Source organism: Lygodium microphyllum, chromosome 10 (genome assembly GCF_053477565.2).
Source record: "Lygodium microphyllum isolate KBCC chromosome 10, Lygodium_microphyllum_v1.1.10, whole genome shotgun sequence".
NCBI lineage: Eukaryota > Viridiplantae > Streptophyta > Polypodiopsida > Schizaeales > Lygodiaceae > Lygodium > Lygodium microphyllum.
The window spans coordinates 33,957,759-33,973,310 of NC_141144.1; the positions used below are offsets into that span (position 1 = coordinate 33,957,759).

At 40.8% G+C, this 15,552-nt stretch overlaps 1 protein-coding gene across 1 annotated transcript; it reads left to right on the plus strand.

Moving 5' to 3' along the window:
* The first annotated feature begins 8,959 nt into the window (after positions 1–8,959).
* On the plus strand, positions 8,960–14,500 carry LOC148029865 (uncharacterized). Its single transcript, XM_087687319.1, has 3 exons — positions 8,960–9,196; positions 9,293–9,394; positions 14,495–14,500. Exons 1-3 carry the CDS (start codon positions 8,960–8,962, stop codon positions 14,498–14,500), a joined length of 345 nt encoding a protein of 114 aa, XP_087543445.1.
* Positions 14,501–15,552: the final 1,052 nt, after the last annotated feature.

A 15,552-nucleotide genomic window follows, 5' to 3' on the forward strand; every position in this document is an offset into this window, starting at 1 on the left:
AGCTCTCAATAATTTCTTCAATTTCTGGACGGCTTTAGTATGTTTTATCTTCCAAGAAAAACGTTTCCCTTTTCTTAAGAGCTGATAAAGATCATCTGCAATATGAGAAAGTGAGGAATCCAGATAAGATAATACACACAAGCTCCAAGAAACCTGTAAACCTCCGAAGTAGAGGATCAAGTCTCAAAAATCTTTTGTATGGCATCAACCTTTGCAGGAGAAGGCTTTCTACCATAATATCCACACATATGACCAACAATCAAAACTTCTTTGGCACCAAAAATTGACTTCAACCATGACAAGGTCAAATTTACTTCTTCCAATCTGCAAAGAATCCTCTCAACATCTCTAATATGTGAAGCCACAAACAACCTCAATCCATGATCATCTAAAGAATCATATTTTCCTTCTTTCAAGCAACCTTTCATAGGTAAATCATCAATGAAAGGCATAGTAAGCTCAGGAATAAGATCTCTAGAACATTATTCATCCCATTCATCATATGAGCAGCTGAATTAGTAGCTCCTTGCGAAAGCATACACATTCGGACAAGGCCTAAGGGTTTCTTCATTGTAGTCAAATCTATGCTTTCAAGGGCAAGCTGGAACTAATCATATCCGGAATAAAGATCACCAAGAGAATAGATAGCACATTTTCGTGCCGCTACGTGCACACCATGTAAAAAAATCTAGAGTGTGGCTTTTTTATTGATTTAGAGAGTCAATTCCATTTTAGACATTAGTGTTAGTATCCATGGTTCAAAAATATTAGATTTTTGGACAAGTTTTAGCCAATTTTTTATATTCTAGATATTATCTTTTGTAAAAATCTATAAAACTATAGACAACTTCTAGATTAGGATGACGTGTAAAAGAAAGCACGTAGCTTTTAGCCAATTCGACAGATTTTATGTAAAAAGAGAGATTGATGAAATCACGTGACGCGCGATCGCTGTTATCAGGCAATGAACAACATTCCAAAGTGGGAGATGAAAAAGCAGTGATCTGGCAGAATTTTGGCCAGGTGTCCTAGTATTTAACACCCCTTTCGGAGTCAATGGAGGCATCAAATTGGCGATCTAAGCAGTATAGAGGAAGGTATTATTTTATACACGTTTCTGTCTATTAGAGTTTTATCTTCTCATATTTTCTAATCCTTTTTTTGGGAGTATTCTTCTACGTCTTCAATTTCTTCGAACCCCTTCTCTTCCATCTACTCCTTTCCCTAAATCTACCTTCAACCCTTCTCTTATCTCTATCATCTCTGGAGTCTAAGCTCTTCAACCCCCATCTTGTGAAGACATATCTCCATCTATCTTGTCCAGTTTTCTTGCCAAACCCCTGTGGTGACCTTCAACCCTACGTGCTGTGACATTGGTGAAGCTTTCTTATTGATTTAGAGAGGCAATGCCATTTCAAAGATTTGTGTTAGTATCCGTGGTTCAAAAGTATTATATTTTTTGACACGTTTTAGCCAATTTTTGATATTCTAGATATTATCTTTTGTAAAAATCTATTAAACTATAGACAACTTCTAGATTAGGATGACATGTAAAAGAAAGCATGTAGCTTTTAGCCAATTTGAGAGGATTTCAAGGAAAAATAGAGATTGACAAAATTGCGTAACGCGCGATCGCTGTTTTCACAATACTCCAAAGTGGGAGATGAAGGAGTGATCTGGCAGAATCTTGGCCAAGTGTCCTGGTATTTAACCCCCCTTTTGGAGCCAATGGAGGCATCAGATTGACGATCTGAGCAACATGAAGGAAGATATTCTTTTATACACATTTTTGTCTATTAGAGTTTTATCTTCTCATAATACTGGAATAAACTGATAGGCTTCATCTTTGTTAGTATTCTTCTATATTTTCTAATTCTTCTTTTGGGAGTATTCTTCTATGTCTTCAATTTCTTTGAACCACTTCTCTTCCGTTTACTTCTCTCCCTGAATCTACCTTCAACCCTTCTCTTATCTCTATCATCTCCGAAGTTTAAGCCGTTGAACCCCCATCTCGTGAAGACATATCTCCATCTATCTTGTCTAGTTTTCTTGCCAAATCCCTATGGTTAACTTCAATCCTACGCGCTGCGACATTGGTGAACCCGACGTGAAGGTCGTTGTAAGAAAACTCCAAGATGGGGGATTCTTCAGGAGATGTTCTACAACAGTTGGTGTGCATACTACAACAAACCCTACAATAACAAATCCAAATGTTACAACAACAAGAACAAAGATAAGAAGAAGAGAAGATTGATTCCGCAGCTATCAAGGCTCGAGAATAAGTTGGTTATGAATTAAAAAAATTTAATGGTCAAATTGTCTATGTTTTCATTTGTTTGTATGTTGAGAAAATGCTCTTCTTTGGTGTACCGCAACATGCATGGTGCCGCTATTTTGCCAGACTAGCCAAGCATGGTCTTTAAGAAAGAATCCATGGTCCTTTTCAGCAAGATGCGGATTGGGTTGCATTCAAAAAAGCCCTACATAAAGAATTCTTCTTAGAAGATTCTAGAGCAAAGTTTCACTAATTGGGTTGAGAAACCCAACAAAGGTTTAGTTGCAACAGCTTTATACTATGAGTTTGAAAGTAAATTTGGACAACTTGATGCCGAAGACCAACAAAGTATGGAAGGCCAGAAGATTGAATTATTCCTTAAGGCTGTAGATCCCATTCTACAAGAGAAGCTTGCTGATCGCCTAGAAGATGCTACCTCCAAATTAGGAGTCAAGATTGCATGGACAGATGTTACTGATGTAGTTAACATGATTGCTCGAAGAGAGTAGATGCAACTAAGATTGGACTCTACTTCAACTTCAGCAACTCCATTGATGGAGCTTATTCCACCTTTGGAATCCCCTATTCCTTTGACTAATCAACCAACTCTTTATTCTTATGTTCCTTCTAATAAAATGATATCATGGATGAAGTCATTAAAAGCATGCATGACCTTTATCTGAATCTTACAGAAACTAGTTCCAAGATGGAGAAGGTGGATGTCAAAGTTGAAGAATGTGGTCGATCATCAACTCAAAGACCCATGAGAGAAGGATTTAAGAGGCATTGTATTTTGTGTGACAGCCAACAACATGACAAGAGGGAGTGTTCTGCCTTCTGTGAGGCTAAAGCACAAAAGCTTGTCTTTTGGAAAGACAGAAAATTTCATGCAGCTGAAAGTGGTCTTCCACTAGAGCAAAATTTTGGCAATGGTGGAATGAAGAGAAGATTAGAAGATTTAGTTGTAAAGAATGCCTACGCAGTAATTGATGCAGCTACCTATGGGGTGCAAATTGAAGCATCTAAAGCTAATGTGCAATCTAAATTATGGATGCATGCACTAGATCAAATGGAACGTGGTAAAGTAGCCAAAGAAGATTCAGCTAACACAAGTCAGTGTACATTTGGCTGACGTCAATCATAAAGAAGTCTTGATTGAAGAAAAGAGAAGAAGAGAAGAGGAACCAGGGCCTTTCTCTTCTGGCCCTCCGAAACGGGTAACTAAAAGAACACATGAACAACCAAAGCTTGCTGAAAATATAACCCTAGATCAAGAGATGGAAGATGCGCCACAAACAAAGAAAACTGAAGAAAAGAAGAAAGGCAAGTAGCTTGCAGTCTCACATAGAATCTGCAACCGATCTCAAACGAGTCCTAGAAAAATGAGTTCTGGGAATCAAAATTGAATTCATCTTAGGCGAAATTCTTGGAATTGCCAAACGTGAATTCCATGATGTAACTATTAATGTAATCAAAAGGAAAAGACAATATGTTAGTGATGAAGCTGAAGAAACAGTGCACGCTTTCTTGCAAGTTCTTCGAGTTTTTATGTAGCATGAAGAGAAGCTGACTTCACAAGGAATTCATCTTGAAGCAGTTAAAGAATTAATTGCAGTAATTGAAGCTGAAGATAAAGAAAGCATGAATGTAAAAATTAAAGAAGTGAAAGTTGAAAATGTAATGATCAGCTGGCCCAAACCAGTTGGGCAACCCATCCCTAAAAAAGAATGTCGTCTACAGCACATGCATGAGGAAGAAGATGCTCGGTTCATTCCAAGCAGTCACTACTCCCGTACGCATTGGGCAAGAGAAACAACGGAGATAGTCATCAAAATTGGAGAAAAATAAACGCTATGTATTGGACTCTTACACCATGGCTCGAAGATAAACGTCATGGCAAGGAGTCTCTATGAAAGTGGTGGATGGCCCATAGATGTTGATCCGGATTGGCGAATGAGAGCTGCAAACAACTCTTCTGGAGAGTTATATGCTACATGTCCTAATGTGCAGGTAACTATTGGAGACATAAAAGACAATTTTCACTTTCTTCACTACAAGGGAATGGGGCAATAGCGACGCCGATTAGCGATGCCGGATATCGGTGTCGCTATAGGCATCGCTATATGCGTCGCTATTTGCATCGCTATATGCGACGCATTTGCGACGCAAATAGCGACGCATATAGCAACGCCAATTGCGACGCCGCAGGGAAAAAAAGCGCGGCCGAAACCAGAGCGCCGTTTTCATTTTCTTTTCTTCGCCTTTTGAGAGCGAGAGTGAGGGAGAGAGTGAGGGAGAGAGCCAAGGCTTTGTGAGAGAAGAGGAGGAAGAGACTTGTTGCCGCCACCGCCGCCGCCACCGCCACCGTCGTTGTTCGCGAAGGAGAGGAGGAGCCCTCGTTGCAAAGAGAAGCCGCCCACGCTCGCCATATCTCATTGGTGAGTCTCCCTCTCTCTTTCTTTTACTTGTTGAAGGTTTAAATCATTCTCTTTTGTTTGTTTAGGAGAGGAAAATGAAAGAGAAGGAGAGGGAGAGGGAGAGAGAGGGAGAGAAAGAGAGGGAGAGTGCATTCTCTCTCTCTCTCTCCCTTTTGCTTGTTTAATGTTTAAATTACTTTCTTTTTTGCTTGTTTAGGAGAGAAACGAGAGAGTAAGAGAGAAAGAGAGGGAGAGGGAGAGGGAGAGGGAAAGAAAGAGAAAGAGAAATAGAGGGAGAGGGAGAGGGAGGGGGAGGAAATAAGAGAGGGAGAGAAAGAGAAAGAGAGGGAGAAGGAGGGAGAGTGCATTCTCTCTCTCCCTCCCTCTCCCTTTTGCTTGTTTAATGTTTGAATCACTTTATTTTTTGCCTGTTTAGGAGAGGAAATGAGAGAGAAAGAGAGTGAGAGGGAGAGGAAGGGGAAGGAAATGAGAGAGGGATAGAAAGAGAAAGAGAGGGAGAGTGCATTGTATCTCTCCCTCTCCCTTTTGCTTGGAGGATGTTTAAATCACTTTATTTTTTGCTTGTTTAGGAAATGAGAGAGAAAGAGAGATAGAGAGGGAGAGGGAGAAAAAGAGAAAGAGAGGGAGAGGGAGAGGGAGAGGGAGAGGGAGGGGGAGGGGAAGGAAATGAGAGAGGGAGAGAAAGAGGGAGGGGGAGGGAGAGGGAGGGAGGGAGAGGGAGAGGGAGAAAGAGGGAGGGAGAGGGAGAGGGAGGGGGAGGGAGGAAATGAGAGAGGGAGAGAAAGAGAACGAGAGGGAGAGGGAGAGGGTGAGAGAAAGAGAGAAAGAGAGGGAGAGGGAGGGGAAGGAAATTAAAGATAATATACGTATTGGTAATGGTATGCAATGTGCTTTGCATACGGCCATGTACTTCATCAAAATGAACCCAAAATTATTGTTATAGAAGAAGAAACCCTTAAATTGAGTATAGGATAATTTCTCTCAGGTCTCATGACTATGAGTAGAATTGATTGAAATAAATTTTATTACCATAGTTATAAAATTTTATAGATGGCGCGCATTAATTTTAAAATGGATTACTTATACTCAAAGCCGAGATATAACAAAAAATTATCTACCGGGACAAACAAATCGTTGAGCATGATACAAGGCCGAGATATAACATCGGAAAATCTCTCGACTACTATATACAATGCAAGGTTTATGGTCAACTTGCAACTTGACGTACATCTCCATAAAGCTATCCATTTAAGCCTCGTTTGTTGTAATGTAGATAAGATGGCAAACGAAGAAGGTCCTATTGTTTAAGATCGTGAGTCGTATCTTAATCAACGTGTCCCATGTCCTTACTCTCAATGCAAGTTGGCAATTAGACGAAAACGTCGATTGTCTATAGAACACGTACGACGATTTGGCGAGTTTCAATCTGAGATCATTGATCAGGCGATTGCAGATTTTCAGCAAACGGTAATTTGAAGTTAGCATTTTTCATGCATTGTACTCTCAAGCTAATTGAAAACCATACACAATAAGATTGGGTCTTGTTGGCAAATTTTGTATCCAGGGGGGTGATGTCTCGACCCAAGGGGGAGTGCACCCTTTGCGGCCAATTAGAAGAGTTCGTGGACGTGCGATGGATGGATTGCAAGAGCCAATCGACCACTCGCAAGGCCCATCTATACCGTCAATGCCAGAGGAGACAGACAACCTTCCCGACCTGCCTACAATCTTGGATCCTGAGATGGAGGCAATGATCGATGCATTGATTCCCATGGATGTTGAGACATCTGACCCGCTTAGAGAGGAAGCATCCATACCATTATATGATAGGTGCCGAGTATCTCGGTTGAAGACATTGCTTGCACTCTTAAGTGTGCAAGCAAAATACGGTTGGAGCGATACGAGTGTGACTGAGTTATTCAGGTACCTTGCACACAGACTTCATTGTTTTTTTTTTAAAACAGTATTATTGCAAACATGGATGGATTTTTCAAGGTGTTTTATGATTTTTTCAGGTTATTGAAATATCATATATTGCCACCTGCAAACACCATGCCTGAGTCTCGAGATGATGCACGACATGTTTTACGGAAGCTTGGCATGGACTACAATAACATCCATGCATGTATCAACGACTGCATATTGTTTCAAGATGAATACGAGACTATGGAGACATGTCCAAAGTGTGGTGCTCACAGGTATCGACAGGACTTGCAAGGGCAGACCATCCCTCAAAAAGTCCTCAGACACTTTCCGCTCATCCCCCGCATAAACCACATGTTTCGCACGTCTGCCATGGCAGCTTAACAACGTGGCATGTGCAGAATAGGTCCACGGATGGAGTGCAACGAATATTAGTAGATTCGCGCGCATGGAGCCACATTGACTCTACCTTCCCAGGCTTTGCGCGAGAGCCAAGGAGGCTCGGTCTCGCCATGGATGGTGTGAACCCATTCGGTCTATGCTCGACTTCTTACAGTGTGTGGCCTATAGTGCTTATCAACTACAACATTCCTCCATGGCTTTCTACGAAGAAAGGACATCTCATCCTTAGCTTGCTCGTCTCGGGCCGCTACAAAGTAAAAAATATGGACGTGTATATTCGTCCATTAGTCGATGAGCTTAAGATTTTGTGGGAGGAGGGGGTCACGGTGCAAGATATGAGCAGACGCGATGGTCGGCGGTCAGCCAACATTTGAGCCATTCTCATGTGGACGATGCATGACTTTCCGGGATTGGGAGAGTGCTCAAGTGAGCAGACCTTTGTTCTCACCGGTAATATCTATATTTTATTTCATTCAATCAAGTATTCACTAGGTCGTGGATCGCCTTGCAGGTCTCGTTACCTCAGGTTATCATGCATGTCCATTGTGTGGGCCACAGTTAGACTCCCGAAGGTCACGAACCATGAAGAAGATGGTATATCAAGGACACGCCGCTTTCTTGCCGAAGGATCATGAACTCAGGGAAGGTTTTCTTGGACGACCTCCAGCACGTATGAACGCTGCAAGCTGGTACGAGCTGAAAATGGTAAACCCGGAATCACATCCAAATGGAATGCGACGGTTCTCAGTTTTCTACGAGTTGCCATATTGGACCCACTTACAGGTCAACCACTTGTTGGATATTTTCAAAAATGTGGGCAGCTTGCTATGGGACCACATCACAGGAAAGAGAGACACTATAGGGTCACGAATGGATTTAAAGGAGGTAGGTAAGATGGAGGCGCTTTGGCCGCAGTCGAGTGCTGAAGGGGGAGTGCAGCTTCCTCGCGCTCCCTGGGTTTTGTCTACCAAAGAAGAGCGCATTGTGAAGCAAGTAATCAAGTCTATCCGCACTCCGACGGGTATGATGCATTCTCTCAGGTCCACATTTTCTAAAGATGACCAAATGTCTGGGCTAAAATCCCATGATTGGCATAAGATATGTCAGGTTTGTGAACAGAATGGATTTTAATTAGCGTGGACATTTTAAAATTTGAAAAGTGACCATTATTCTTAATGCTTTCTCATTTGTGACAATTTGTCCTACCGATCGCGATCGCGGGATGCTTAACTCCAGAAATTCGCGAGGCCATTTACAAGCTGTCGACTTTGGTGCAATGGATCTCACAGAAAGAGATTAAGACGTCCTCTATTGAATCCGCAAGGCGGGGAGCAGTTGAGACAGTCTGTCTCTTTGAGAAATACCTGCCCACTAGCATGCTCACGATACAAGTTTACCTTCTTGTGCATCTTGTGGACGAAGTGGAGATTACTGGACCTGTCCATACGCGATGGATGTTCTTCCTGGAGCGCTTCATGAAAACCCTGAAAGGCTTTGTGCGACAACGAGCTCGTCCGGAAGGTAGCATGGCGGAAGGTTGATTGGTGTCAGAGGCGTTAGTGCATATCTCACAATGGCTACCAACGGTGGAACCAGACAATGAAATGTTATGGACGCTGAAGGACGATGACAGGCTGACTGGAGATGTGGTGGTTGGAAATGGGGTAGAAAAAAGAATGGATGCCTCAAGGGATTATGGATACCTAGTGGATGGCAGGTTAGAAGCCATCATCATGAATGATGAGGGGAGGAGGGTGATGGCTCGCATGAGGGAGTTGTGCCAACAAGTTTTTCGGCACAACGTCCTGGATCATTGGAGGAACATACCGGAGGGGAGGGGAGTAAGGAGTACATAGTAGCATCCTTGCACGAGGAGTTCCCGGTGCCAGCCGTAGTGAATAGATTCTCTACGGGCTGGATGATGGATTGCATGCGTGCATACATGTCACATAGACGATCCGACGCACGCAAGGCAATCAAGAGTGGGGCTCCAAAGCCCGAGTGGTTAGATGCAGACGACTGGTGCCGACTGAGGGAGGAGGCTACAAATTCGCCAGGACGTTGGAGTCAGCAGCGGGAGGCGGCGAGGGCACGAATCGAGGCCGGATCGGTACATCATCTTGGGAGTGGCGGCCACAGGACATATTTGGAGGACTTTGTAAGTTTCTCTTTTGTTTTGCTTATTTGTTTTTTTGAGATATTCTTTGTATTGACAATCATGTTTGTAACAGTTAGCATTTTGTTTTCCTTGCAGCACTCCATTACAAATCGCGATCCGCAGGGCCTTGAGACTCGATATGCAGAGAGGCACGGTCTCAGATTATTGATCGACCGATTATATAGACGCGGCGGCCCAGTAAGTCACTCATCTTTCTTGTCCATAGTTACCATGAGATATTTGAATGCATTATTGTATGGTGGATTGATATGTTGTTTCTTTTTCTGCAAAATCCGTTGGATGCTCCTTTGCAGCGGGAAGAGCTTTCGGGGGACGATGATTTGTAGCTCGCCCTTGGATCCTTAGAGCTCACATACCTTTAGTTTTTAGTCGCCCGATCTATGTAGACATTTTCTATATATTAGTGATATTATTTTATGATTGTACCAATCACATTTTATGCGATATCATGTATTTATTTCATCTATCAGTTTTATGATTTCAGTATACATTCTTTTTGTTTGCAAACGCTTTGTATGCAGCAGTGCAGAAACTATTTTGTATGGCTCTCATACAGCACACAGTGCTATATGTGGCAGGGCAGCTTACTGCCCTACCACAAAAAAAAAAATTCTCTGTTACCGTCGCTATTTGCGTCGCAAATTTACTGCACGCGTCGCTATTGTTGTCGCTATCAGCGTCGCAAATTCTCTGTAACCGTCGCTATATGGGTTGCTATATGCGACGCATATAGCGACGATTTTATGGCGTCGTCAATAACGACGCTTTTTGCGACGACGGGGGCAAATTTTGTTGTTTGTATTTTCGTCGCTTTAAACGTCGCTATAAGGTCTATATCTTGTAGTGCTTGTTCAAGACTCTTGTAGTTACCCTATCATTATTGGGGAACCTTACAATTTTGAAGCCCGCTTGGAAACAAAAGCTCTTAATGATGGTTCTTTCTATGCTTGAATCCGAAGTAAGCATAATGAACGAGCTGTCCAATTTCTTACTGTGTGTGTTAACCATCATTGAAACAAAGATCGACTACGTGATTATCTGCCACACTCTAGATTTTTTTACACGGTGTGCTCGAGAATTCAAGGGTTTTTTGGGCTGAAATGCTATAAAAGGAGGCTATGGCAATGAGTCATGTACAAAGATTAAACCTCCTTATGCTACAGAAACTGTCTCTAGTAAATATGTATGTATGTACAACCAATAGTATGGGTTGTTATAAGTCTCTTTCCGCCATGAAAAAAACTAAAAGAAAATACTTATGTCATGTAAAAAGGGAGCTGAAAAATTATGACATGATGGCTGAAAATGAAGATACTTTAGGCATTGTTTTAAGACTGATTACAACTGACACATTGGCTGAAATATATGCAACTTCTCATACAGAAAATCAGGCTGAAAATCAGTCCATAGAAGTATGTACATTGGATTTTTATCAAACAATTCAAGAATTTGTTGAGCAGAAAGACATTGGTTTACTCAACAAGACTGAAGCGCAAGTGGAGACAAAATACAAGACGGTGGATAAGAAAGTCAAGCCTATGGCAGTCCTACTGCCTCCCTGAAAGTAAAGGAGTGGCTGATAGGGCAACCTATCAGCCAAGTCACGGTGATCCTTCCAACATTGGTCACAAGTTCACATCTGAAAGTATAAAAGAGCTCACAATACGTGAAAAATATTTTCTTTCGTCGTTTGAAAAACACTCTTTTATGCAAATGCTAATGAAACATTGAAAAGCTTTTGCATTTCAACCAAGTGAAATAGGTTGTGTGGATTCAAATATTGTGGCTCCTATGGTCATTTTTATGGTCCCACATGTGCCTTGGAACCTCAAGCCTATTCCTGTTCCAAGGGCGCATTTGCCCAAATTATTGGAACTTCTAAATGAGAAGATCAGAATGAAGATTTTAGAATCTTCATCAGCACCTTACTCAAACCGATGGTTTATCGTGCCCAATAAAAATGGATCTTTACGATTCATTCAAGATCTACAACCTGTTAATTGTGTCACAATCCGAAATGTTAGTTCGGGTCCAATTGTTAATGAATTTGCTAAAGCTTTTGCAGGTAGAGCAATTTATTCTATGGGTGACCTATATTCAAGATATGACCAATTTCATCTTTCATTGGAAATCCGAGACATTACCACAATGAAGACACCTCTTGGATTGGTCTGCATGTGCACTCTACTACAAGATGCAATAAACTCCGTAGCCCATATGATGAATGCCATGCACAAAGTCTTAAGGGACTTTATTCCACAATTTACTCTTCCATTTCTTGATGATGTACCTATCAAGGGATGTGAATTCAATGAAATAATGAGGAGCTTGACGAAGATGGTTGCAGGACATTTGTAGTTAACCATATTCATGAATGTGACAGGATTTTAACAAGGCTAGAAGAAGTATATCTTACTCTTTCTGGAGCTAAGTTGATTTTTGGAGTAGAAGAAGTCCTAGTGGTCTGTCATTTATGTGGCCCCTATGGATGCAAACCTTCGCCAATCAAGATAGATTCCATCAGCAAAATGCACGAAAATACACAAATGTTTTAGAAGTAAGAAGATTTATTGGCGCATGCGTATTCTATCTCATATGGATACTACATTTTGCTCATGTAGCTGAAAATATTTATCAATTATTAAGAAAAGGCCAAAGATTCTCTTGGGGTAATGAGCATACTCTCACTATGCGTAAATTAAAGAAGCTATTAATTTCAGCCCCAACTCTTAAAAGGCCTGATTATTCAAATGGTCACCTTACTGTGGATACAAGTCCCATTGGGATAGGATGGGCTGTTGGCAAAGAGGATCTTGGAGGTAACAGGTATGCAATTCGTTTTGGAGTAAAAGTTCTCAATGAACGTCAAAGAAGGTATGCACAAGTAATAAGGGAATTTTGAGGAGTTGTAACCGTATTAAAGTGTAATCGTGAATACTTTATAGGTGCTTCCGTAGTGGTAGAAATTGCTTGTCTTCCACTCTTGGGCATGATTTCCAACTACTCTACACCCGAAATTGCTATGCTAAGATGGATTGCGTATATTAAATCTCTCAATCCCGATTTAAAGCATATTGCAAGAAAGGTGAATCCACTTGCTAACATGCTATCACGTGCAAGATATGACAATGAAGAAGAGTTGATGGAAGAAGATGAAGCTTAAGAATCTATACTTGCTGAATTTCATTCCATGGCTCCTGAAAATACATTTTTAGTTACCGCATATACTGGTCCAAAGCTGAAAACAAGAGGGTGGTCAACTAGAAGCCAGCATGCTCATTGCATTGCTCAAGTTCTAGTTCATTTCATTGAAGAAGACTATGAAGAACATTGGCTAAAGATCGGCCAATATTTGAGCATAATGAAGAAGAAGGAGACTTCGACTGATGAGGAGTTCAAGCATATCAAGAGAAAAGCTTATGGCTTTTTTCTTAAAGAAGGACATGTATGGAAGCACGCAAAGAAGAAGAATGGAGCACCTGTCCGAGTTTTAGGTAACAAAAGATTGCAACAACATGTAATGAAGGAATTTCATGAAAGCTTGTGGGCTGGCCATAGAGGCATATGGGGAACCTTTAGTAAAGTCAAAGAAAAATATTGGTGGCAAAACATGTATTAGGATATAGCACGTATTTTTGAAACCTGGTATGTGTGTCAAATGTATTCTATGGTTAAGCGTCGAGATGGGTTACAACCAACTTATCCTTTGTCTATACATTATAGATGGGTTATTGATATTATAACTATGCCTACTACACGAATATGGAAATGCAATATTTAGTGCTTCCAAGAGAGGATCTAACCAATCAAGTTAAAGGCAAAGCCTTACCAACCAAATCCACTCAAGCTATTTGTCATTTTTTTCTTGAAGAAGTGTTTTGTAGATATGGTTGTGTGGGTAAAGTAATTGTAGATAGAGGAGAGTTGGATGCTAATGAGGCACACAACTTCTTTGCTCAATTGGGTATTAAGTAGGCTTTAACATCAACCTACAACCATGAAGGCAATTGGAAAAGTGAGAGAGGGCACCAGCCTATTCTCAAAGCTGTAGCAAAGTCTTGTAGAGGAAAGATCAAAGAATGGCCTAAAATGCTACCTTTTGCATTATGGGCTGACCGGACTACTCACAGTACAGTGACTAGCTATATGCCAGTTGAACTTATGCATGGACAACAACCAATTATGCCAATTGAAGAATCTATTCTCACATAGAGTCTTCTACCTTGGGAGGAAGGCATCAGTAGAGAAGAGTTGCTAACTTTGTGCACATGGCAGCTAGAAAGAAGGCCTGAAGATATTCAAGCAACTATTGAGAAGCTAAAGAGAGTAAGACTAAAGAACAAAAGAAGATTTAATAAGCGACATCGACTTCATCCAAGAGCAATTCAAGAAAATGACTGGGTCCTTGTCTATGACAGTAGCCTAGACAATCAATAAAGTACTTCTAGGACAATGGTAAAGTATTGGTTTGGTACGTATGTGGTAAAGGCCGTTCATGACAATGCCACATATTCATTGGCCGAATTAGATGGGACCAACATAAAGATATCCATAGCAGAAAAAGAAATCAAGCTCTTCAAATGAAGAGAAAGTTCAACATGTGAGTTAGAAAACTTGGATATAATTCCAAAGTAGAAAGACATAGAAGAAGAAGAAGAGACAGAAGATGAAGACATTGACATGGCAAAAGATACTTCTTCTGACACTGTAGGTCCGTAAGACTTTGGCACATGCCACAGGATGTGCAAGTTAGGAGGGGGTGAATGTCTTGCTGCTACGTGCACACCATGTAAAAAAATCTAGAGTATGGCTTTCTTATTGATTTAGAGAGTCAATGCCATTTTAGACATTAGTGTTAGTGTCCATGGTTCAAAAATATTAGATTTTTGGACAAGTTTTAACCAATTTTTGATATTCTAGATATTATCTTTTGTAAAAATCCATAAAACTATAGATAACTTCTAGATTAGGATGACATGTAAAAGAAAGCATGCAGCTTTCAGCCAAATTGAGAGGATTTTATGTAAAAAGAGAGATTGACGAAATCGAGCGACGCCCGATCGTTGATTTTAGGCAATGAACAGCACTCCAAAGTGGAAGATGAAGAAGGAGTGATATAGGAGAATTCTAGCCAGGTGTCCTAGTATTTAACATCCCTTTCAGAGCCAATTGAGGCATCAAATTGGCGATCTGAGCAGCATAGACAAAGGTAATATTTTATACATGGTTTTGTCTATTAGAGTTTTATCCTCTCATAATGCTGGAATAAACTGACAGGCTTAATCTTTGTTAGTATTCTTCTTTTCTTTTCTTTTTGGAGTATTCTTCAACTTCTTCCATTTCTTCCAACCCCTTCTCTTCCCTCTACTCCTTTCCCTGAATCTACCTTCAACCCTTCTCTTATCTCTATCATCTCCTGAGTCTAAGCTCTTGAACCCCCATTTCGTGAAGACATATCTCCATCTATCTTGTCCGATTTTCTTGCCAAACCCCTGTGGTGACCTTCAACCCTATGCACTCCAACAATGTCTAGCAAAAGCTTCACCGAACACTTCCACAATAGGTCCAGCACCAACATTTCGAGTAGTGAGCTTGTTTACTAGCTATAAGTCCTATATGAATCTGGCTGTCCCATTCTTCTTAGGAATTGTGAACCATGTGTTGGAATATGGAGCTAAAGATGATTTAAAATTCCTATCTTGATCCACTCATTCAAAAGCTCTACCAAGTTGGGCAAGTGAGCCCTCGGCACAGTAATACGCTGTAGATTCTAACGGACATGTAGAATGGTAAAAATAACCATAGGTGTCACAACCCTAGGATCAACACATCCAATCTCATATGAAAAGAAAGCAAAAGCTTTTTCATGTCTGCATAACATCTCTTCAAAACATCTTATCTCTTTAGGAAATAGGAAATCTTCAGTCATATTTGCGATACCTGTAGGATCTTGCAAAGGAGGTTGCATAGCAGCTCTCCTAATCATCTCATCACTATCCAAAGGTAGCGGCAACTGGTCTAACTTTTTTCTGAACAGTCGTATATTTTGTCTGAACTCTGACTTCATTGCTACAACCTCTAGATTTCACCCCTCGATGAAAATACCCTAATAAACACAAATTTTGCTGTGTATAAACAGCAACACCCAAATCTTTTTGTTGAAATATGTCAGCAAGGAATACTTTTTGCTAAGAATCCTCAACACCCAAATTCTTTTGAAGCATGAAATCAGCAATCTCACAATACATCGCCAGAGAATGAACCTGTAAGACATATGTCAACTCTTGATTCTTAGCATGTAGTAATACCAAAAGTTCTTCCATGGTATCTGAGCA